The sequence below is a fragment of the Callorhinus ursinus genome, unplaced genomic scaffold, assembly GCF_003265705.2.
Source record: "Callorhinus ursinus isolate GAN/ISIS: 27379988/994484 unplaced genomic scaffold, GSC_fseal_2.0 scaffold4, whole genome shotgun sequence".
In the NCBI taxonomy this organism is placed as follows: Eukaryota; Metazoa; Chordata; class Mammalia; order Carnivora; family Otariidae; genus Callorhinus; species Callorhinus ursinus.
This window is the reverse complement of record NW_027397066.1, coordinates 6480434-6504229: the sequence shown is the minus strand read 5'-3', so window position 1 is coordinate 6504229 and position 23796 is coordinate 6480434. Positions and strand designations below refer to the sequence as shown.

Here is a 23796-nt window from a genome sequence, read left to right as displayed (position 1 = left end):
CCTATGAGGTACTTTGGAATGTGCCTGCCAAATACAATGTACCTCAGACACTTTGTTATTTACTGAGCACCTGCCCTGTGTGGGACACTAGCCGAGGCTGTGTGGGAGAGGTAGCCAGCTGGCCATCATACCAGTGCTCCCCTTCCATGGTGTGGAATTGTCACTGGGGAAGTGGCTGTCGAGCCAGGGACTCCAATTCCCAGGGCCCCTGGCATCTAGGTGGAACCAGGGGACTAGGTTCTGGTCAGTGGAATGCAGGCAGACGTGATGACACCACCACCCAGCGCCCCCTCGGGAGCCTGGTGCTAAAGATGGCAGCGTCCATCAGCCTGAGCCCCCCAGTGAGGGGCAAAGTGGATTCTCGATGCTGAAGCGGAGCCTCCCTGTGAGAAGTCAGCTTCTTTTGTGCTAAGCCACTATACTTACACAGTTCACCTGTTAGCGTAGCTAGCACTACCTTTCCTCCTTTAGAACACAGAGAGAAATAACATGCACTCCCCAACTGAAAATCAAGTGGGGCTTCCTTTTCTGGGCTACCTCGATTCCTTTTAATAAGCAACGAAATGGGGCGCCTGGGTGGCTCAGTCCTTTAAGGGTCTGTCTTCGGCTCAGGTCATGATGGCAGGGCCCTGGGATCCGGTCCCATATCGGGCTCCCTGCTCCGCGGGGAGCCTGCTTCTTCCTCTCCCTCTGCCGGCAGCTCTGCCTACTTGTGCTCTGTCTCTCTCTCTGTCACATAAATAAAATAAAGATCTTTAAAAAAGAATTTTTTTTAAAAAGAAGCAAGGAAATATAAGTTTCTGGACCCAGAAGAGAGACATTGAAGTCTGTGCCCTTTACTCTCTACCCAAGACAATATTCAAGATTGAGATTTACCCATCTTTCTGCCTTCCGCTGATGTAAACTTTTCAAAGGTCTGAGCCCTACAGGACCCTCCATCGCTTATGGCTGCCCCCAGCTCAGTGGTGAGAAACGATGAGCTCCAATGGCATCCAGGCCCCTGGCTTTGGCCTCCTTCAGAGCATGTTACTCTCACCCACATTCCACTGATCCCATGCTCATCTCAGTGAAGGACCAGGCAGCTGCTTTCCAGGGATGGTTCGGTGCCATACGGGTGGTGGTGAGACACGCTGCCCCTGAGACATGGACTCCCCAGTTTCAGCGAGGATGATGGGATTCCAGAGAGGCAGAGGTCAGGTGGCAGAGTGCTTAATTTACCACCACAGACAGCACGAGCCGCAGGACCCAGTGCCAAGTAGATGTTGCCCCCAGTTACCTTTGGTGGTGGCTATATAATCCCAGAACTTCTAAGAGTAAGAGAGGTGAGTGGTGTTAATTAGTTTTCTAGGGTGGTTATAGCAAAGTACCACCAACTGGGTGGCTTAAAACCACAGAAATTTATTATCTCACAGTTCTGGAGCCCCGAGGTTGGAAATCAAGGTGTCGACAGAGACCCGCTCCCTCTAAGGGATCCAGGGGAGGATACTTCCTTGTCTCTTCTAGCTTCCCGTGGCTGTTTCTGATCCTTGGCGCCCCCTAGCTTCCAGCTGCATGATCGAATCCCTGTCCCTGTCATTGTCACATGGCCATCTTTCCTGTGTCTCTCTCCTCTTTGTATAAGGACACCAGTCGTATTGGATTAAGGGCCCACCCTACTCTAGTATGACCTCATTTTAACTTACATTGTTATTACATCTGCAAAGAGGGTCAAATTCACAGGTACCATGGGTTAGGACTTCAGCATATCTTTGGGGGGCGGGGGGCACAATTCAACCCACGACAGGCAGCCTATTAAAGCATTATTTGATCTGTATCACTGGAAAATCTCCAGGTAAGGTAGCCAGAGATCTATCTTGAATCATTACAAGAGAGAGTCAAAACCTGTCGCTCAGTGTCCCAAGCCTGAGCCAGTTCACAGACCTGGGGTTGGCGAATGAAGAGGGGGCTGGGTCTCCTTGAGAAAAGCCCTGCCACATTACCACAAATATCCAGTGACTCTTCTTTGAGTCTTCCCTGAAAGGGCACACAGCATGATGGCGTGGCAACCATTCACTCAGGAAAGGTCACTCCTGGGTCTACTTTCTTGACTTTTCCTTTTGAAATCATGTTAGATTTACAGAAGAGTTGCAAAGATGGTATAGACATTTTGGTGTACCCTTCCTTCACCCAGCTCCCCCTACCTCCTCCTAATATCTCATACACCCTGGGAACTTTGTCAAAACTAAGAAATTCATGTTGATATAAAAGTATTAGTTAAACTACAGTCTTTATTTGGATTTAACTACTTTTCCCAATAGTGTCATTTTTTTCTACACAGATCCTTTGGGAAGCAATAGAATGAGCTCTGAATGGATGTTAAGTCCTGGGCATTGGGTGAAGTCCATGGTCGTGGATCGGGAGCAGTGTGGTGTGGAAGACCATGACCATATACATGCCAGCAGAAGCATCACAGGAAGGAAAGGCAAACTCATCTTCAGAGTATGTGTCATATCCGGGGAGGACAAATCTCCAGTCCCTCCATGATGGAAGGGATTGGATATAATCAAACATCTACCAGGCAGGTCTCCCCAGGGAAAGGCAGCTCAGGGGTGGCCTCTGCTATTGGCAGCAAGTTCTATCTCAACCTGATCAACCACCCTAAGTGGGGTTTTTGTTGTGCTCATGGATCTGGGGGTCAGGATTTGCAGGGGACATGGGGGGTTGCTTTTTCCTCTGCTCTGCAGTGTCCAGGCCCTTAGCCTGGAAGACGAGAACAGCTGGGGGTGACTCAATGGCCGGGGCTAGAACCCCAGAAGGTTTCATTCATATTCTGGTGCCTGAGCGAACTCAAAGTCTGGATTCAGCTGGCTTCCCACACACACCCTCTCTACATGCCTTGATTCGGATTCCGGATTCAAGGGAAGGGACAAGTGACCAAAGTTCAGAATGCTCTTTTCAGATCATCACAGCAGGGTCTGCACTCAGTACTGGTGACCACCAGGTCAGCCTTGGGAAGAGGCTTCTGCGTTGCTGAGAGCTGGCCCAGGCCCCATCCCTCCCTCCACCATGATCCTTGTACACGGGGCCCATTGAGCAAACACTGGGTGGCTAGGCAGAGGCTGACTGACCAGCGCAGAACATGCTGTTTCGCCCCCTCCTCTGTAGGGGGTGCCTTGGGTGCACATTCGTGTGACTCATGTTTCACTCTGAATCCATGCTGAGAGGCCCCTCCATGTATTATTCCCCAAAACTCCTTGTCACTAAGTTTCCAGTTCTTCTTTCCAAGTCACTGACCATCTAACCAAACTAGTAGCCTGTGAGCAACCATCCCTGAATCCATGGAGATTTGTACTCTGGACATCTTTCAATCCAGACAAAGTGGCCAACCAAATGGAGCACTCAGCGTTCAGCCCGCTGGGAAGATTTTCCTTCACCACCTTCAGGGACCCCCCTTTGGGTGGGGCCGTGATGCTGCAGCTGTCTACGTGGTTGGACATCATACTCTATGGAATGGATCTCAAAGGCCCCTGAGCCACCTGTACATGCAACGTACTCATGGTTTCCAGCCCTGCTCAAGTTCAAGTCTTAGATACTATTTCTACTCAGTAATATATTGCCGCTGTGCATGCCCAACCTTGTGTTGGGTGGATCAGGTGACATCCAATTCATGCGATAGGTAGGTGTCCATTTCTCAAGATCTGCTCCTTCCCCTTCAGGGCCCTGACTCTGGTGGATGAGATTTCCTAGACTGAGAAGTCAGCCATCTGGGATACTCTGCCCACCACGAGGTCCTGAGCCTGACCTTTAGCAATGTCTACCCTCTAGCTCCAGGAGATAAAGGTTTCTTTAAATGCTACAAGAAGACCTCCTACCTCTCATTGTTTGCAAATTGTTCTAGTGGAAGCAGCTCCAGCTCAGGCCAAAAAGGACAGGCAGTGCAAAATGAAGAGCCCTCAGGACCTCAAACCTTTTCTGGACAGGAAGCAGGCTGAGAAAGTTCCTGAATTCCAAACTATTCTCTTACAGAAAAGGATGCGGGTGGAATAGAGCGTAGAGGGTAGAGCCTAAAGCTTTGACAGAGTCCTAGGAAGCAGCCCTGGTCCCTAATCAAGAGAGAGGGACATGCGCCCAGCTGGCTTTCAGAATTTCTATGGACCAGCGACTGCGTGTCTTGCCCACCCCTTTTTGAATGGGCATGTTATCACGGGTCCCCTATGCCTGCCTCATCACTGTAGGTTCCGTGCTAACTGACCGGTAACTTGCCTGTAAAGGTGTTCCGCTCGAGGCCCCTGCACCTGAGCAACCATGCCTGCCCCTGTGTTGAGTTAGATGATGTGATCCTGGAGCACAAGCCTGTGTGTCTGGTGCTGTCACACAGGACCAGGCTCGCGGGAATTGTTGGCTTTTGCATGGGGGCGGAACACAGAGAATGTGTGGGCAGAGACCATGGCAATTTTAAAACATGGCCCACACATTCCTTGACCCTCCTCCTTTGGGATGGGGGAAGCTATGTCCCCTCGAATCTGGGGTCTGTGGCTACTTGAACAATTCCTGAGCCCTTGCTTTAAGTGGGAGCTTCCATCTCCTGTCTCTGGGACCCCGGGGGTGGGCAGAGCGATGCCCCCAAAGAGGTCCACGCCCTGCTCCCTGGAAGCTACCAACACTGTCACGTTAGGTGGCCAAAGGAACGCTGAAGAAGAATTAAGGGCTTTAAAATAGGGAGTGGATCTGGGGTTGCCCAGGTGAGCCTGATGTAATCACACGGGCCCTTCAGCAGAAGGGGAAGGCGGAAGAGAGGTCGGGGCAATATGACAAGGAAGAAGAGGCAGGAGACACAGGAAGCTTGCAGATGGAGGGAGAGTGCCCCGAGGCAGCAAATGGAGGTGCCTGTAGGAGCTGGGAATGGCCTCGCTGACAGCCAGCTCAGGACAGGGAGCTCAGTCCTAGGACTGCAAGGAATTGAACTCTGCTAACCGCCTCAAAGGACAGGAGACAGGTTCTCTCCTGGAGCCTCCAGAGAGGACCACAGCCCTGCCAACCCCTGAGTCCCATGCCAGACTTCAAGCAACAGAACTGTGAGATAATCAATTTCTGTTGTTTTTAGCTGTTGTGTGTGGCAATTTGTTAGAGCAGCAACTGAAAACTGAATACCCAAGCTCACCTTTGGATGGGAGCTCCTCTGCGGGGAGGAAGCCCCCACTGCCCCATGGGGGAGGCCCATGTGGAGAGAAACCGGCAGCCAGCACCAGCTCGCCAACCCCGAGTGATCCTCCTTGGAAGGGGACCGTCCAGCCAGCCGGTCGAGTCACCCCCTGTGGAGTGCAAACAAGCTGTTCCTGCAGATTCCTGTTCAGACTTCAGACTCGTGAACAAAATCATGGTGGTGGTGGTTTTAAGCCTAAGCGTGTAGCGTGGCTTGTCACGCAGCAATAGACACCCGGGACATACAGACGTGTGTGGAGAGGAGACGTGCGCCGGGAGGTCCAGGCCTTTTGTGCCGGTCACTGTGACAGGAATAAAGGGATTATGAGAAGAGTCTGGATGGCCCTGAGAGAGACATGGTGCTCAGGTGAGTGTGGGGGGACCGTGGGGGAGCAGTGGCTGAAGTGGGGGTCACTTGTGCCACTGGAGGTGTGTGGGCCCAGGTGGTACCCAGCTCCAGAGGTCCCCTTTGACTCTTCTTTATGGTAAACATAAGGGAAAGCAATATACACTCTTCTGCAAACGTACGTCGTAACACACTTGTTAAAATACGGAGCACAACTGGAGATCGTGAGCACAGAGCACCCTTTGGTGGAGTTGTGCCGTAAGGGAGACCAGAGAACATGGTCAATAACTTCAGGAGCCTGAGGGAGCCCGACTTGGTCATGTGTGTTCAGAGAGGGGAAATAGGACAACAGATCCGTGTGCGCCTGGGAATGATGCATCTCAAGGCACAATGAATATGCCCCAAGTGAGGTATTAAAAGGTTTGCAAAAGCTGCAGCAAACAGGAAAAGCTATTGCTCACGCTGCGTTAGAGAGCAGCTACCCATCCCCCTTCTGCCCAAATGGGGAAATTGAGGTCCTCAACTTGGGGGGCTGAGTCTGAGGCTCAGGCGGGGAGGGCTTCACAGCCCACCAGTCCCTCCTCTGGTCGGCTCTCCTCTTCAACTCCCCACAGCACTCGGCCCAGCACCTGCAACGCTGCTCCTTGGGAATCAGTCCTCAGTATGTGCAGAACAGTGCTGTCGCTGTTTCATGGAGTTATTTTTATGAATTCCATGTTCCGAGAATCCACCAAACTCTTTCCCACCTCAAGGAACACTGAGCTGAATCAGTCTTTCAAAAAGAAAAATGGTTTTAAGGGGAGGGCATTTGGGGCGCCTGGGTGGCTCAGTTGGTCAAGCGTCTGCCTTCTGCTCTGGGACTGATCCCAGGCTCCTGGGATTGAGCCCGCATCAGGCTCCCTGCTCTGCAAGGAGCCTGCTTCTCCCTCTCCCTCTGCCCCTCCCCCCCACTTGTGCGCTCTCTCTCAAATAGATATCTTAAAAAAAACAACGCCTCTTTGGGGCTCCTGGGTGGCTCAGTCGTTAAGCGTCTGCTTTCGGCTCAGGTCATGGTCCCAGGGTCCTGGGATCTAGCCCTGCATCAGGCTCCCTGCTCTGCAGAAGCCTGCTTGCGTTCCCTCTCTCGCTGTGTCTCTGTCAAATAAATAAAATCTTAAAAAAAAACAAAAAAACAAAAAAATGCCTCTTTAAGTGAGGGCATTTATCCGGACTGGGGAGGCTGCAGACAGCACCAGGGAATAACTCCAGGCCTAGCCCCAGCCCCTCCCTCATGCGAGCCCACCTGCAGAGACAGGCTCTTCAGCTTCTCCCTGGCCCTTCCAGTGCCTCTCTGGCACTGGAAGAGACCTTTCTATGGTGCATAAAACCCAAGCGCCCCGACAGAGCCAGGGCCTGAAATCCTGTTAGTCTCCTAGAAAGGCCACTCTCGTAAGCTGGGTCCCAGACATAGATTGTGGGGTTGAGGAGGGACGGGGGAGTCTCAGTCTGGTTTTGACCCTAGTGAGCATGGTTAGATTCCATTATCTCTATGTTCCCGGCCAATCTGAAGGTTCTAGCTTCTGCAGAGAGGTCTCTCCCTAAACGGACTGGACCAGGAGAGTTCTTGACCCCTCCTGATGTTAGAATCGCCTGGAGAAGGCTTCACACAGAACAGCCCTGCTCACCAACCAAACCACAACCTCTGAGCTGCAGGCCTGGGCACAAGTGTGCAAGCTGGGTAGAAAACTTGGGACTTGACACTTGGGATGCTCAGAGTCAGGGACATTTTTTTTTAATTTTTAAAAAGACCTTATTTATTTATTGGGGGAGGCACAAGGGGAGGGAGAGGGACAGGTGGACTCCACGCAGAGCACACAGCCGGATGTGGGGCTCCATCTCACGACCCTGAGATCACGACCTGAGCCCAAACCAAGAGTCCCACGCAACCAAGAGTCAGAAGCTCAACGGACTGAGCCACCCAGGCACCCCAAAGAGTCAGGGACACTTTCAAGAGCACACACGTGCTTCCGCCATATCCCTGGCCTTCACGGGAGAGACTGGCAAGTGTTCATTTACTCTTGACTCTGAAGAGCGGCGCTCCTCCCACAGGCTTGTGCAGAAGCACTGACAGGATGGCCTGATACCATTTTTACTTATTTAGTAGTTATAGTAACAGGGAAAGACCCATAAATAACATACATGGCAGTTATGTAACAGAAACAGAGACCAGGCATGATCCAGTTTTAAAAAAAATATATTAAAATGTCTCTTTGCAACTAACAGGGTCATCTTAGCCTCTTTGTTGGCCACATCAGCATTCTAACTGGGTTTCAACGAACTGCCTACAGAGAACCCCAGCCTTAGATGTCTATCCAAGTAGAACTACACTCCGCAGTAAGGGATGGGGACGGGAGAGCGAGGGAGGATAGGTGTTTTCTTGCAGACTCTCTCCCAGAGAACTTGTGGGTGCTGTCACTAGGGTGCTGTCTTTTGTCCCCTGCCCCAGGCCCCCCCGGAGGGTCAGAACCAATGCTCGTTACAGGGTTCTTGTCTCGCGGGGTCGAAGAATGAATCTCACGGACGCAAAAGGGTGAAGCAGAAGTTTATTCAGTGAAGGTGGAAACAAAGGAAAGGAAAAGCTCTCTCAAGTGAGAGGTCCCAAATGGGTTGCCACTGAGGGCTCTTATGGTCGGGCTTTTATAGAAAATTGATCAGGGAACTTCAATCTTCTTGGCGTCACCACTGAGAGCACCATGATTACTTCTCCTCTGGATAGCTCACCTCTGAGGTTTCAGACAGACGAGGTGCTCTGGTTATGTTCCCTCATCTCTGGTTTCCTTACGCCTCAGCATTTTGGGGATTTTTGGTGAGCCCGATCAGGTAGCCCCCTACCTGTCTCTCCCTTCCTAGTCCCGCCTCTTACTCTCATCCTAACTTGCGGGGTTTGCAACCGCAACCCTGCACCGGACTCCCCCCATCACTGACTGACGTGGCTGACTCTGACCTCTGTCTGACCTTGCTCCTCACCTTGTAATGAAACTCTCACGTGTGTGTACCCAGACTGGGCCCGATTCTGCTCACCTTTTCCCACTTTCCTGCCCTTTTCCCACTCCTGACTCTGGATCTACTTGGTCTTTCGTTCTCTATTATCATTAATGGAGTGAGCGCCTACTGTGTACCAGAAACCTACTGTGTACCAGGCACTATAATGGGTGTTTTGTAAACATTATTCCTACTATCCACAACCCTACAAAACAGATATTGTTCCCACTTCACAGCTGGAGAAAGATTACTACTCAAGGTCTAGTCATGGTAGGTGCAGGGTGGATCCAGGCCAGACACAAGCGGTGACTGAACCCCACCATCAGCAGAAGTCCCTTTTGAGGGGGGGTGAGGATCAACACCACAAGGCGTATGATGTTTGGGTTTAACATGAACATATCTGCATTTGAAAGGGTGAACAGTGTCTTCCTGAGATCTCTGAAGAGCAGAGCAGACATCTCTAAGAAGAAGCCCTATTCCCTTAGTTAACTCTAATAGCTGAAAACAAACTTTCCAAAACCTGTAGCAAGAAAACCCACAAGAAAGTTATAAAAATATTTTATTTAAACATTAAGGAAAAAATTATACATACTTAAAAATGATTAAAAGTGCCTACATTAAACAAATGCTAGAAACCCAGGAATTTACACCTGATGAAATCTAAAGTGATAGGAACACACAAAATGCTTCCAATTGGCCCTCTCACCTAACAAGACTATTATAAAAATGAGAAGTACAGGAATTGCTGACGCTGGGGTAAAGGCACAGGACACGATCATTCCCTTCCATACACTTTGACCGTATACAACCCAAGAAGGAACAACTTATCTGAATTCGGGGAGGACATCATGTACCTGTAATGAAACGCTGCTTAAATGTTTACACCAATACTTTCGCCAATGATTCAAACAGATTAACACTGCAAACCAATTACTTCTATTTTGAATTTGAAAAAAATTCAATAATTTTTGAGTTTAAGAACAGGCAAATGAGCTCGAATTTATTCTGATTTCAACCAGACTGCAAAGTTACAATTTTTCCCAGGAAACCACTCACTTCCTAGATGCAAAAACGCACTGTAGCATTTCCATTACGCCTGCGATGCTTTCAGCCGGCTGGAGGTTGAAGCGTTCACACTGACGCGCTCTAAAACCTGAAAGGAAACGAGCATTGATATCCGATGCGAGACATTCTATCTTCAGCTTCTGGATCTGTTGTTAGAAGCAAAGCTTAGTCCACATGTAACATCTCTGGCTCTCCGTTACCAAATATAAATTCACATCAGCAGGGAGTCAAAAGCTCCTGAACGTGTGTAAAAAGTCAAAACTGAACAGCCAAAAATGTTAACGACACCTGGGAGAAGGGGGGCAGCAGGACACATGGTCAGGTGAGGCGACGTCTTGCGGCGGCACACCCGAACCAGGAGAAAGGGCTACTGAGACAGCACAGCGTGTGGAGGGGACTGTCCACCCCAGCGCCGTCAGGGCCATGACAGCGACTGGCAGCCTGGCAGCAATGACATTATGTCCGTTTCTCCTTTATGCGGGTACAGTGACTCTCCTTTAAAATGCCAAAGTGGGGGGGGGGCGGCTGGGTGGCTCAGCTGGTCAAGCACCTGCCTTCGGCTCAGGTCATGATCGTGAGGTCCTGGGACTGCGCCCCACGTCAGGCTCCACGCTCAGCAGGGAGCCTGCTTCTCCGTCTCCCTCTGCAGCTCCCCCCAATTAGTGTGCTCCCTCCTTCTCTCTCTCTCTCTCTCAAATAAATCAAATCTTTAAAAAGAAAAAATAAAACTCCAAAGGGAGCAGATGCTGTTAGCTGAAGCCAGTTTTCTTTAGCACCCAATCATTTACTTAGTATATATTAACCTATGCTTCTCCGGGCCCGTTTTCATGCCTGTTGTAAACTGATGCACCAAGCAGATCTCCTCCAAGCTCTGAAGTAAGTGACGGGAAGGGAGGCGCTGCCTCGGTCTTCTCCCCATGCCCCTCAGCACGTAGAGGGAGTGCCCTCACTACATACTTGTGTGATAAATGAGTCATCTGATACTCGACAAACAGACCCCACTGTGCAAGGCAGCGGGCCCGGGGGGGCAGTTGTCGGCGGAGAGGAAGAAATCCTCTAAGGAACATGGAAGGAAAAGGTCGACGCGTTGTCTGTTAGGAAGCAGCCAGAACTGTCAGAGTGGGTCAGAGTGCCCATTCTTCCTACGCTGCCAATCCATCAGAGCAACCTGGCCAGTCGTCACGTGTGTATCAGGTGACGGAAGCTGACTTCAGGAGAAAATAATCTACAGCGTGAACTTTTCCATACCAGAGGACAGTTGCTAAGTTGAACGGCTGAACAGGTGCTAAGCAGTCTGCTACTGCTGGGCCGCCACCTGAAAACTGTCGTAGAGGAAGACACTGTTCCAATGAATTCAATGTAAGAACCACCATTCCAGAACTCCTACCTTTAGAAATCATCCAAGGAGTGAGATGAGCATCACAACCCCCATGAACTGAGTAAACAATACCAGCGGGGTGAGGAAAGACCACACGTGCCACAGAGCAACGTTGAAGCTGAAAAGGACAAAGCGCACACAGTTAGCAACTCCGGCTGCAGTCTACACACACAGCCCACGGTGGAGTCTAGATTTAGAGAACCCACTGTTCCTCAGTCTGGGAAAGTTTACCTAGCCAGCAACTTTATATGCATGTCATGTTTCTCCACCATGTGATTTAGCCCATAGTGGAAATATCACAAACTCTTCCAAAAGCATTTGGAACTGGAACCGCTAAAGGTCCTCCCCTGAGAGCTGCCCAAGAGGAACCTGAGGGTTGAAAAGTCAGTGTCTGTGATGGAATAGGAATGACAATGGCTACTGCCTTTTATGATCCACATGCCATCAAATGATCACGGTCAAAACAGTTTCAAATATTTTTTTCTTAGAAACAGAAAGAAAAAATAATCACTTAAAAGTTGCTATTAAATTTCCTATTGAGGGGCGCCTGGGTGGCTCAGTCAGTGAAGCATCTGCCTTCGGCTCAGGTCATGATTCCAAGGGTCCTGGGATCAAGCCCCGTATCAGGCTCCCTGCTTAGTGGGGAGCCCGCTTCTCCCTCTTCCCGCCCCCCTCCCCAGCTTGTGCTCTCTCTTGCTATCTCTTTCTCTCAAATAAATGAATAAAATCTTTGGAGAAAAGAAGAGCGCCTGGGTGGCTCAGTCATTAAGCGTCTGCCTTCGGCTCAGGTCATGATCCCAGGGTCCTGGGATCGAGCCCCACGTCGGGCTCCCTGCTCTGAGGGAGGCCTGCTTCTCCCTCTCCCACGCCCCCTGCTTGTGTTCCCTCTCTCGCTGTGTCTCCCTCTGTCAAATAAATAAATAAAACCTTTAAAAAAAAAAAGAAAACAGTAAAAAAAATTTCCTATTGAGAAAAACACTATTCCGGTCACCAAGGTAAGAATAAGACAGCTTCTAAGTGCAAGTGATTTTTATGGTCTGAATTTGTAGAAGCAGAAGTTACTTAGCGAAAGCTGTAGTCAGTTAAGATTTTAATGTGTAACACTTTGATAAAGAGAACTTTAAACAGCTACAATCCCACTGTTCTAAAAACTAACACTTCTGGGGCGATCTTACTTATATAATATAAAAGAGCACACCTGTCCACCCACATCACTGAAGGGTTAGTAACGTCCACATTACAAGGTTAATAGGTGTCAATACCCTTAAACTTCAAATACAGAAAATTCATCATAAAAAACATGCATTTAAACTGAACATGTACAGAAGTATATGGTTTTTCCAAAATCAAAATTCAGTTATTACAGAAAAAGGAAAAAAGCTACAGGAATACGCACAACAATAAGAGTAGTTTTTCTCTCGGCCTAGCGGGGTCATGGTGATTTGCTGCCTTCGTGTTTCGCTGTAATAGATTTTTCTTCAGTGAGCAAGTATACTTTTCTACACATTTAAAAAAATCAATGTTTTTCACTGAATAACTTTTTTTTTTTAAAGATTTTATTTATTTATTCATGAGAGACAGAGAGAGAGAGAGAAGCAGAGGGAGAAGCAGGCTCCCCGCTGAGCAGGGAGCCCGACGCGGGACTCGATCCCGGGACCCTGGGATCATGACCTGAGCCGAAGGCAGCCGCTCAACCATCTGAGCCACCCAGGCGCCCCCACTGAATAACTATTAAGAAGAAGGACACTGTGGTGTTTTTATAGCAGCAGAACAGTAAGAACAACTCTAAATCTAACAAGAGAGCGGGTTAAGTAAATCCTGGTTATGTCTCTGTAATAACTATGTAACAATTCAAAACAATACGGCACATCTATATGTACCAATATGGAAGAATTATCAACTACATGGCTCCATTAAAAAAAAAACGAACAGTCACTTTGGAAAAGAGGTGGCGCTATTTACTGAAACTGGATATGTACAACCTCTAAGCCAGCAATTTTACTTCTAGAGATAGGTACATACACGTGTGAGCCTACATACATCCGGACATGTGTGCACGTGTGCACGAGAGTCCTCTTCCATAATGTTAACAGCATCCTTAGGAACATCGCCAAGCTGGAAACAATTCAAACGCTATGGACAGTAGAGCCGCTAGGCTGGGATTCAGCGACAGGCCGGAATGCTACCCAGCAGTGAGCAGCTGCGATACACAAGGCAGATCTAACGGGAGAGGGGGTGAGACAGGATGAGACTGAGACACGAGGCAGGAACGAAAGTGAGGCTTTGCACACGCCCACAAAGCGCCGTCCAAACCACAGCTCCACTCATGGCGATGTGTTTTCTTTCATGATACAGGAAAGACAGCAGCTTTCCCTCTGTCTCTGAAGTTTTGAGCATGAGAATAATAAAGAGCATACGTAATATTACGTGTAAACCACCAAATGTAAAAGAACACACAATATATGACTCCATTTCTATCAAGTTCAAAAACAGACAAAACAAAAAGAGAGTATTTAAGAGAGGCAAAAGAAAGCAAGTCCCACACAGGCCGGGGCAGTGTCTGTCCCTGGGCAGGAAGGATGGCGCCTGGGGGTGGGGGTGGGATTCTGGGGCTGGAAGGGTTCTCCTTCTTGACCTGGGTGGGCTTTCATCAATGCATCTCTGAACTCGTTCAGCTGTACAGTTTAGTTTTTTCCACTTTCTATATGTATTATATTTCACAATGAAAATGACTGAAAAAGCAAAAGGCAGAATATATACAGCATGTCACCATTTGCATATTAAGTAGCTAAATACATAAAGAAAGATCCTATTGGAAAGGGACTCCAAGACCAGCAATGACAGGAGGCCATTTTCCCGTTACTCCTTTCCTTTAAGTTTTGTACCATGTACATCAGCACCAATCAAAAACCGTTTTATTCCTGTGAGTCATTTCAAAGTTAACTTACCAAATCCCGGCTGCAATAAAAGTAGCGGTTGTAATGGGTATCAAGGTGGGGTACTTGACGTCATAATCTTCAATTCCACGACACCACTCCAGGTAGAGGATGCAGTAACATGCAATCGACAGGCTGAGGAGCAGCAGGGCACCACCCACGACAAACCAACTGCCAAAGACAAAAGCGACAGGAGGGCTGACAGCACTTAGCGAGTCAGCACATGTCTTAAACGTTCTCACGGACAGCCTAACAATCGATTTTCACGGAGAGTACTGGCTGGGTAAGGGGCCCTGAGGGACCCACAGCTCCTCAGTCCCAGCTTTCAGAAGGCCTCTATCTACCAAGAGATGGGGTGAGACAGGAGGCCAGCACGTGCCGCAGGAAGAAAGTGAGGCTTTTAAACACTCGTGTGCTGCACACACTCCAAAACCACGACCCAAAGCATGAGCAAGCTCACGGCCACGCGTCTGCTTTCACGATCCAGGAGAGACAGCAGCTTTCTGTCTCTTTCTGAAGATTTGAGTGTGACAGTAAGAAACAGGGACCATGAACTCCTCCAAATCAAGGATGGTTTTGAGGAACATGGACAATCAATTTGGAAGACGGTTTCTTCAAACTGCCTCTCACAACAGGTTTCTTAGGGAAACACACCCATTTTGAGAAGAGCTCCAACCCTCCGAGGAGCAGTGGCTTTTTCTCACTTCTCATTCTACCCAAGAGCCGACTCTGCATGTGAAGGCAGCCTCCTCGCCCCTGTGGATCAGGGGAGGAGGCCAGATTTGGGGAACGAAGCCCTTTTCCTGTTTCCTGATGTCCCCATTATCTTTCGCTTCTCCGAGGGGAGAAGACCGGTGTTCTGCGTAGATGAGAGAGGAGTCACAGGGGGGCTGGAACAGTCAAGTGACACTGGCAGTGAGTGAGCGCACGGTCCAACCGTGCCAAGGTTCCAGATTCCTTTAAAGCATTTTATGATGCTGGGTTCTAGGATTAATAATGAGAGGCAGGAGGGCGCAGCCTTTCACATCTGCTGGTCTGGGTTTGGATCCAGCAGGACTAGCTTTGTGGCTCTGGGCAAATTACTTAACCTCATGGGGCTTTGGAAACGTTACCAGGACTTAGAGAATAGCTGTGAGAATCACACAGCTGCTCAGAAAAGTGCTTCCCACACAGTTAATGCCCAGTGGTAATCATCATTATTCCAGAGGTGATCCATGAAAAAAAAAATCTCCATATTCCTCTTCAAAGACCTCTCTTCTGCTAGAGTGTGCATTCTCAACAGGGGCGATGTTGCCCCGAAAGTGAGGAAATAATCTTACTCTTTCTGCATGTACAAAGCACAGATACTCATACAGTACGTAAGGGGGCAATAAGGAATAACATGTCTTGCAAAGGCTCCTTCGGAGGTGCTAACAAAGGCTGAGGAACACTATTAGTGACCTCCTTGCTTGGTCAGGATCCTTCTGTTCATCTGTTTTTAACTTCATATAGAATCCTAGCACGGCCATGGAGTCCCGATATGGTAGAGGATAGAAACAGATGAAGAACATGCCTGAATCAAAACGATAGTGCAAGTCAGTGGCCCTCAACCCTGGGTGTGTATCAGAGTCACTACAACATTCCAAAAGGAAGCTAACTTGCCCCAGTCTCCCAAATTCTGGCTTGGTGGGTATGAAGCCTGGGCATCTGGGATGGTAATTTGCATTGTAGTTTTAATCAGCTCCTCGGTGTGTGTACACACACGTACACACACACACACACACACACAGCAGGTTCCTAAAAATTGACATTTTCAAAGCATCATGATGTTTCACTTTAATGTCAATCTGTCTCTCCTGTCTTTGAACATACAATCTTACAACCTTGCATAGATTTAAAAAAAAATTTTTTTTTTTTTAAGAGAGAGAGAGCATATGCAAGCTGGGGCAGTGGTGTGTGGAGAGGGGGGAGAAGAGAGAATCTTAAGCAGGTTCCATGCTCAGCACACAGCCCAATGCAGGACTCAATCTTAACAACCCTGAGACCATAACCTGAGCTGAAACAGTCGGACCCTCAACCGACTGAGCCATCCAGGCACCCCTAACCTTGCACAGATTTAAAGAACCCTAATGCTTTGAGCTTCTGAACTTGGGCTAATGGTGGAGCAAGAAATAAGCAATGACCTCAGGCATCAGAAGAATGAACCAGATGCAAGAGAGCAGATCACGGCCCACACTCCCTTTCAGGTATTGCTCTCATCCCACGGCTCCAACTCCCCACTGCTTACTGAGGCCCTCAGCAAGAATCCAGGGCTACTCAAAATCCTCAGCCTGTGAATATCCGTTCATGTCTTTTTTATCTAAGGGGACGCTTTTTGGGGGCCAGGCCTGTGACTTCTACTTCCTTCTCCTGCTCCAAGGCCTGGCTTCAGATTCCGAGTCCTGGCTCTGCCACATGACCATATGTGCCTCCAGCACCTTTTATGTGTAACTAATTATCCCTTACCTCACCAATTCCTTAAACTAGTGAGAATACTTAATATAAGGCGACAGAGGTAAATCCTGTGCATACACTTACACAGCATCCACCACATGACCAATTTATCCATCCTGGACCATAAGGGACTGGTGAGGGGCTAGACATGTGCCTTAATCATCGCCATCACATTTCAGGCTCTCATGACATATGTGAATAACAAAGAGACAGCTGCCACTGCTGGTGTGCAAAGTAACCATTCTCTCTTTTCCCAGCCCAGGTTCTAAACCAACTGAGAGACACGAAGGAGTTAGGCTGATGAGGTCAACTGTCAGCTTTTTTTTTTTTTTTTTACTGATGGAGCTACGGGAAGATGGCTTTGGTGACCAGACATACCCACCAGGTTCCAAGTTGATGTGAAAACCTAGAGACCCTCACATATCGGGGCTACCCCCAGAAATGATGGCAGAGAAAAGCAGACTGGAATCTGTGCTTCCAATGGGCAGCTGGATCCCAAGAGAAAGAAGGTGCTAAGCGACATGTCTGGTTCTTCATCCCAAATCAGTCAGGGAAGGAACAAGGAGGGCAAAGCGCAGAAAGATGGGAGTGTTTAAGGAAAGCTCCAGCTCACAGGAATCAGGAAAGAGAGAACAAGCTCTCTCCCTCCAACAGTTTAAAGTCCCATATGCCTTTCTCCTGACTGCATGCATCTCCTGGCTCTCCCTCCAATGGTCACCGATCTTCCTGAAGGACTCTGAAGAAAAGGTAACGTGGGATCAAACAGTCCTAGCCACACCTTTCTAGTCCTGCTGCTCCTTGTGAACAACTGTGCTCTCATCCTATGCAAATCACCCCCCAATGCCAGTTCCAATGGTCATCAACATCTCCCCCTCTTTGTTCTGCTATGGGGGGCCTCCAGAACACTGTCCAATGTTCAGTGAGGACTCAGGTCTAATTCACAACCTTGTCCCCCACGTCAGATCCTGAGATTATACCAAAGAGATCCCAATCCTCCTCAATGAATGATGATTTGACATCAGCTCCCAACTCCTCCCTGAGTGACATCAACTCTAATTCAATCACTCCCTGTAGTTACCTTATTAGCTGTAACTACTCTCTGAAAACAAGCTCTGAGACCCAGTTCTTACCCACCACAGTCCTCACCCCCTCCTCCCAGTGTTCCTATACTTTATCTGCAGAGAGACCATCAGGCAGAATCTTTCTTCTTCCCTCTTTTACAAACGGATTAGGTTCTTAAATTCACTACCTTTGCCATCCCACAACACACTTGTGCTGAAAGGCATACTGAAATACTTTCCAGGCTCATACGTTCTGCTGTACATGTCCAAAGCACACACTCTTATTCACCTTTGTATCACTAGTACCTCTAACACGGTACCTGGCAGGAAGTAAGAGCTTTCTAAACATTTGCAAAATTCAACTGACAAAACAGAACATGAAAAATAAGATGATGGTGCTTAACTTATGAAGCAATAAAGTTTTCTCACCTACTAGTGTGAAAGTTTTCTTTAATGGTTTTAAAGAAATCAACGTAGTAGGTCACAACAATGGATGCCAAAATCCAGAATCCAGAATGGATATTAAGTCTTGGAAGAGGTTTCTCCTTTTTTTCAACAGCTGTAGAGGCTTCTGCAAATAAGGAAGATTTTAACTTATCAAGTTACCATAAATTTATAAGGAAAAAAATAGCTATTTTAAGCTGGATAAAATAATTTCCTGGACCTTTCCAAAACCCAGATTCTCTCCAATTAGAGTACCAATTTCTTCTGAACAACCACCCAAATAGGTTTATATATACAGAAGTAATTAATAGGAACCTGCCATAAAACATGTTCAATATAGGAAACTTTTTCCCTCTAAATGAATTTTAAAATCAAATTTACAATTATTATCGTCTTTTAGAAAAAAATGACACCACCGGGTAGTGTAGAATTTTAGTATTATGTTTCAAATATTGCCTAAGAAAGCAGTTAGCCTTGTTAATTAAGAAAAATGCAGACATCAGACATTACAGCACAAAATGGACTTGTAATTTCCCCCAAAATACTACTTTTAACTACATATTTTAATTATTGCAAACAAACACAACCTTTTGAGGCAGCTCAAAAGTGGCAAGGGCACACTGGAGGTCTAGTCTTGGCACAGTACTGTCTAGACAGGTGATGGACAAATCAAATTTCTTCCATTTGAGACCCAATCTGAAAGAAAAGGTGGCTCGGGTTGGGTCTGATGAGTTATTTCCTACAAGTTCACCAGATGAGTGACATGCCCTTTCTCTCTGTTCTTGTGAGAACCACTGGAATACAACTGAGGTCCCCAACCTTTAGCAAGCTATCAGAATCCCCAAAAGGCATGTTCATAATATAAATTCTGGGAGATAGGCTCAAAATTTATAAATAAGCATGCCTGGGCATGATTTCTGCTTATTTTGAAAAGGGTAATAAATGCACATGCTTTACAACATACAGGACAAGATCTACAATGAAATCTCCTATCCTTAACCCTAGTTTTTCAACCCCAAAGCAATTACCAATATAACTTCTATGAATTCTTCCATATTCTATGTCTTTACAGGAGAACACACATCACACGTTAACAGGTTCGTACCCAAACGGTGGCATACCATACTTTGTTCTGCGCTTCCCTTTAAAAATCATCCACCCTGGTAAAAAAGAAAAAAGTCTGCCCGCTGTGTCATGTATGAATACATCTAAATGTATTTAACCAGCTCTCTGTTTATGGGCAATTAGATATTTTCAGCCGTTCGCTATTACAAGCAAAGCTGAGGTTAAACAAGTTGCACATACGTCGTCGGGTTTTGGGAAGAGTATAATTCTTCGGTTGATTCTTAGAAATACAACCGGACGGCATTTTTTTTATTTTAATGGATATTACGAAACAGGTGTTAAACCAGCTCTCCTGAGAATCCTGAAGCGCAGCTGGGATGAAGATGCGCGGGGCTACGCGATCACTAGGAATCTCTTATTAAGCTAAGTACACGACTTGCAAAACTACTCGGCAAGCCCTGAAAAACAAAACCCGGTCCCTCCTGCCAGGGCAGGGCTGCGGGAGGCCCGCGGGGCCGGCCGTTTCCGGGCGCCTCGACTCCGGCCAGCTCGGCGCGGCTCGGGGCGCGCCCGGGGGAACGCCTCACCCGGCCCGGCGTAGCCCTCGCTGTCCAGCGGGGCCTCGGTGTCCGGCGGGAAAAGGTATCGCCGCCGGAGCTGCTCCCGGGCCCGCGGAGCGTCCATCTTGGCACCTCCCAGAAGCGCGACGGAAGTGACGCAATCGGATCTCTGCAGGAGGAACTTCCGCGGTCGGATACCCGACGGAGGGGCCTTCTACTGTGAAGGGTGGGGATTCTGTAGTCTTCGCGGTTTTAGTTGGTGAGAATCTTGGGTGGGGATGGCTTCGTAACCTCCAAGTTCGAGTACGCAAACATGATTTGAATTTAAAATACCGATCTTGCCGCCGCCGAAGCTCTCCCAAGTGGATTCCGGCCTCCGGAGGCCCAGAAGGACCAAGCTTATGAACGCCGCCGAACGCGTGCCAGGCGAGGGGGCGCGGCTAAGCGGCGCCGCCCCTTTCCCTCGGCTCTTTGCGGCCCGATCCTCCTCTGACTCGCCTGCGCCCAAAGCGTCTTAGCACCCCGGCTTCTTTTCTGCTCCTCCTCTTTAGGAGTCGCCCAGCTAGACTTGAAAGGGCCAAAGGCAGCCCCGGGAGGACGAAAGGCCAGCCGGCCTGTCCCAGGTGCCTGCTGCCGAGCCTCGGGCCTGGCCCCTTCCGCTTGGGTGGGCTTGGGCAAGAGATAAACCTCTCTGGGCCTGTATCCTCTTCGGCACCATGGGGGGTCATACCTGCCTATACCTTGGATCTGTTGTGGGGTTTAAGTGGGGAGCACCCCTGTGTGGTTCATGTTAGCCCCCTCCTTCTGACTCGTGAGAAATTGCTCCTGCCAAGAACATGGGAGCCAAATTTGTACTTGCCCAGAGAACTGCCGCTTCCCATCATGCTCATCAACCAAAAAAGCCTGTGTCACGAATTCCCAAGCTTTTCTCTAGCAGTAGTCCGGTTAATTACTCTCCTACCCCGCCCTATGCATCACGTGTTGAGAAATTTTGTGCCTAACCACTGAAACATGATTACCGAGCACCTGCTCTTTGCTGGGAACTGTTAAGACACCACGCTCGGCAATGGAGATAAAGATGAGTGAGACATGACGTTGCCCTTGCGCAGCTCCTGGACCAAAGATGACTGCAGAGAACTACTACAGTGTAGTGCAGTGTTTATAAATGTACAGAAGCAGTTTTGTTTTATTAATTCAGTCAGCATTTTCTGAGCAGCTGTATGCGCTAAAGTGCTGGCCACAGAGGTGAGTTAGAATCTAGTGGACGAGTTGATTTCGATACAAGGCCATAATAGAAATACTGTATGTGGGGTTATGGAGGCACCGAATAAAGGGCGGTGTGCTCTGCTGGGCGTGTGGGCAGCAGGGACAGTGGCTTCAGGTGGATTGAGTACAGGGATGGATAGCCCAGAAAGCAAGCCAGGAAGTAAAATTTGAATTAATAAGCACTCCGGTATCTTCTATGTGTCGTATTTGCAGAAGAGATGTAATAAATATTCAAGAGAAGAACGTCAAGTTTCTGCTGGTCGGCTTCCGTCATTCCTTCAGCTTTTCTAGCGAAGGAGCAAAGGATGTAACAGCTGGGCAGATCATATGGCCTTTCTACACAATACCTCCTTTTTTCTTTCGTTTTGTTTTTTCTTTTTCTTTTCAGACTCCTCGAGAACCAGGGTTCATCAATTCAAAGCCCACTGAGGTCTTTGCCCTCCCCTCTTCTCTCTCTTGTACGGGGTTAGAAGCCTTGTCAACAGGAAGTGAATTCCTCCTATCAAATACAGTCTTCTGTTGATTGTCTCCTTGCAAAAAGGTCAGTGCTGGGTCTCCCTTGTAACTGAATATTCCCCAGAGCATCACAGTGATTCCAGGGCTTCCATATGTAGTATGTTCAGGTCAGATCCGGTTTCCCCTTTGATGGTTTCAGGGTCTTTGTATTTGGATCTGAAGTCCTTTTAGCCTTTTTCCCCTGATATTTTTAATGGCACTACTCGTACACCATATTGATGATACTTAAAAGCAGGTTGGAAAAAGTCCAGTATTTAATGACTGCATCTTCATTGCTGGGGCCAATTAAATAAGTTCTTAACTGTGTGTTCTGTGTACCTTAATAGATACCCGATATCAGATTGCTACCAACCAAGGGATTTCATTTTCAATGTCAGTTACTTATGGGGAAAAATGAAATTGACTATGACCTTTGCTGGCTCTCCTTAGCAACTTGGTTATGTCCAATGTATTTATAGACTTTTGAATCCTGGCTCCATCATGATGGGTCCTTGGGCAAGGTATTTCATTGTTCTAAGTATCAGTGTTCTTATCTGTGACACAATAGGTAGTAGAGTGATGATAAATGTGTACTGATCACTTACCCTAGTCTCTGGCATGTGGTATGCGTTCAAGCAGGTAGTTACTATTCACTACTACTTGCTTGGCCTTCCAGATCCTGCTCACCTCCTGATCAGTTATTCTCTTCTCCCTGGGCTCCAGAAAGGATTCTTGTGATTTTAACTTCCGCCTGTGCTCTCCCACCTGATTGTGGGCGACAACCATATCACCCACAATCAGGTCTCAGTCGGGTTCAAGATCTCACCACCCTGAGATCATGACCTGAGCTGAAATCAAGAGTTCGGATGCTTAATCGGCTGAGCCACCCAAACACCCCGTTTCTGCCATTTTAATTTTCTTTTCTTTATTAACAGTTCTTTTTTTTCACATATTGTCTATCTGTACGTCATTTTCCTGTGGGGATTCTCATTCTTTGCTTGTTTTTATGGGTCAGAGATGCCCATTGCCTTGCAAACACCTGGCACATAGCAGGAATTTCATTAGCCGGTTTTCACCTTGACCCTTGGTCACAGTTGACTGGTTCACTGTGGACACACATCCCTTCCTCTAGAAGCTACTTTTCCTCCTCTCTGAGGTAGTCCTGCAGAGTTCTCATGAGACTGAGCCTGTCCTAGGGGAGGACCCCGGACCCAAACCAGACCTGACAGTCCCTGGGACTTGGGCTGGGGCTGTTGGGAAGACCTCCTTTGTTGGTATAAGCTGTGAAGTCAATGTGGTCTTGGGGCTGCCACCATGGAGACCCATGGAGGAAGCCTACCGAGGAAGGAAGCTCTGAGATGCAAGCCAAGCATTGTTGGTAGCATCGTTTCAATTCCTGACTCCAGCCAAGCCCTGGTTAACCTAGTTAAGAACACGAGCTCTGGAGCCAGCTGCCTGGCTGACTGGCGTTACTGATTCTGCCATGACTGGCTCTTTCAATGTTGGGCAGGCCACGTATCCGCTCTTCTGCCTTAGTTTCCTCACTTGCAAAATGGGTTAAGAATAGCATCTACCTCACAAGATTGGGTAGAGATCAAAAGTATTAATACATGCAAAGTGTTTAGAACAGCGTCTGACCCAGAGTAAGTTCTCAGTAAGTTTTACCCACCGTTATTAATCCATTGCTGAGACATCACTGATTTCTGAGCCAAAAAAAACACCAAAAATCATTTTTTAAGAAACGAATGCTACTTAAGTGGTTTTGTGTTACCTGCCACCCTGAGTCCAGACCAGTCAACTCTGTCCTCCTGCTGTGCCATGTAGCTGTTGCACTGGGCCCAGCGCCTGGCCTATGGGAAGTACTCAGTAAATGTTCGTTTGTGTCTCTTGGCCCTTCATTCCGAAAAGAAAGCCAGTTAAAAAAAAGTCTTTTCATTATATAAGCAATGCAATGAAGTACAGGTTTCTCTTTCTGCACAACTCCGTTTCCCTGATTAAAGCTGTAGAATTGGGATCGCTACATGAAAAGGCATGAACATTTTGAAGGCTTTTGATCACTACTTTGAAAACAACTCCCGAATGGGCAGCCTGCGCCGCTTTGCACGCCCACCAGCAGCAGGCGGGAGAAACCATCTTCAACCTTTGCACCAACAACTGGCTTGATGATTTTGGTAAATTTTTCCCAAGTGATAATGGGAGAGGGGTGTTTCCACCATTTTATTTTTTTTATTTTTTAAAGATTCATTTATTTTAGAGAGAGAGAGAGAGCAAATAGGGGGGTGGGGAGAGGGATAAAGAATCTCAAGCAGACTCAGTGCTGAATGCAAAGCCTGACATAAGGCTCGATCGCACAATCCCGAGATCACAACCTGAGCCAAAATCAAGAGACAGACACTTAATCGCCTGAGCCACCCAAACACCCCGTTTCTGCCATTTTGATTTTCTTTTCTTTATTAACAGTTCTTTTTTCACATATTATCTATTTGTATGTCATTTTCCTTTGGGG

General features: G+C 47.9%; 2 protein-coding genes across 3 annotated transcripts in view; both read right to left on the bottom strand.

Annotated features, from left to right (window-relative positions):
* OTOP1 (otopetrin 1) overlaps positions 1-3476 on the bottom strand; it is a 44156-nt gene extending 40680 nt beyond the window's left edge. The window contains exon 1 of the mRNA XM_073891148.1: positions 3417-3476. Coding sequence (XP_073747249.1) covers positions 3417-3476 — 60 coding nt within the window. The remainder of the gene's footprint in view (positions 1-3416) is intronic.
* Positions 3477-9090: 5614 nt separating this feature from the next.
* Positions 9091-19808, bottom strand: TMEM128 (transmembrane protein 128). 2 transcript variants are annotated; one of them, XM_025887387.2, is made up of 5 exons: positions 19557-19808; positions 17890-18031; positions 13940-14098; positions 11001-11109; positions 9091-9701 (listed from the first exon to the last, which is right to left on the bottom strand). In XM_025887387.2, exons 1-4 carry the CDS (start codon positions 19651-19653, stop codon positions 11010-11012), a joined length of 498 nt encoding a protein of 165 aa, XP_025743172.1. In that variant the 5' UTR covers positions 19654-19808; the 3' UTR covers positions 9091-9701; positions 11001-11009. The 2 variants fall into 2 exon arrangements, with proteins under 2 accessions (XP_025743172.1, XP_025743173.1); XM_025887388.2 differs by having other exon boundaries at positions 17890-18028.
* Positions 19809-23796: the final 3988 nt, after the last annotated feature.

Bases quoted from the DNA above. Each gene is read 5' to 3' on its own strand.
- TMEM128 (XM_025887387.2), bottom strand. From the start codon at position 19,653: ATGGACGCTCCGCGGGCCCGGGAGCAGCTCCGGCGGCGATACCTTTTC. The intron at 14,099-17,889 runs GTGAGAAAACTT...TGTCTTTGGCAG, and splicing joins GAAAACTTTCACACTAGTAG to TTGGTTTGTCGTGGGTGGTG. The intron at 11,110-13,939 runs GTAAGTTAACTT...TGTCCTTTTCAG, and splicing joins TTTATTGCAGCCGGGATTTG to CTTCAACGTTGCTCTGTGGC.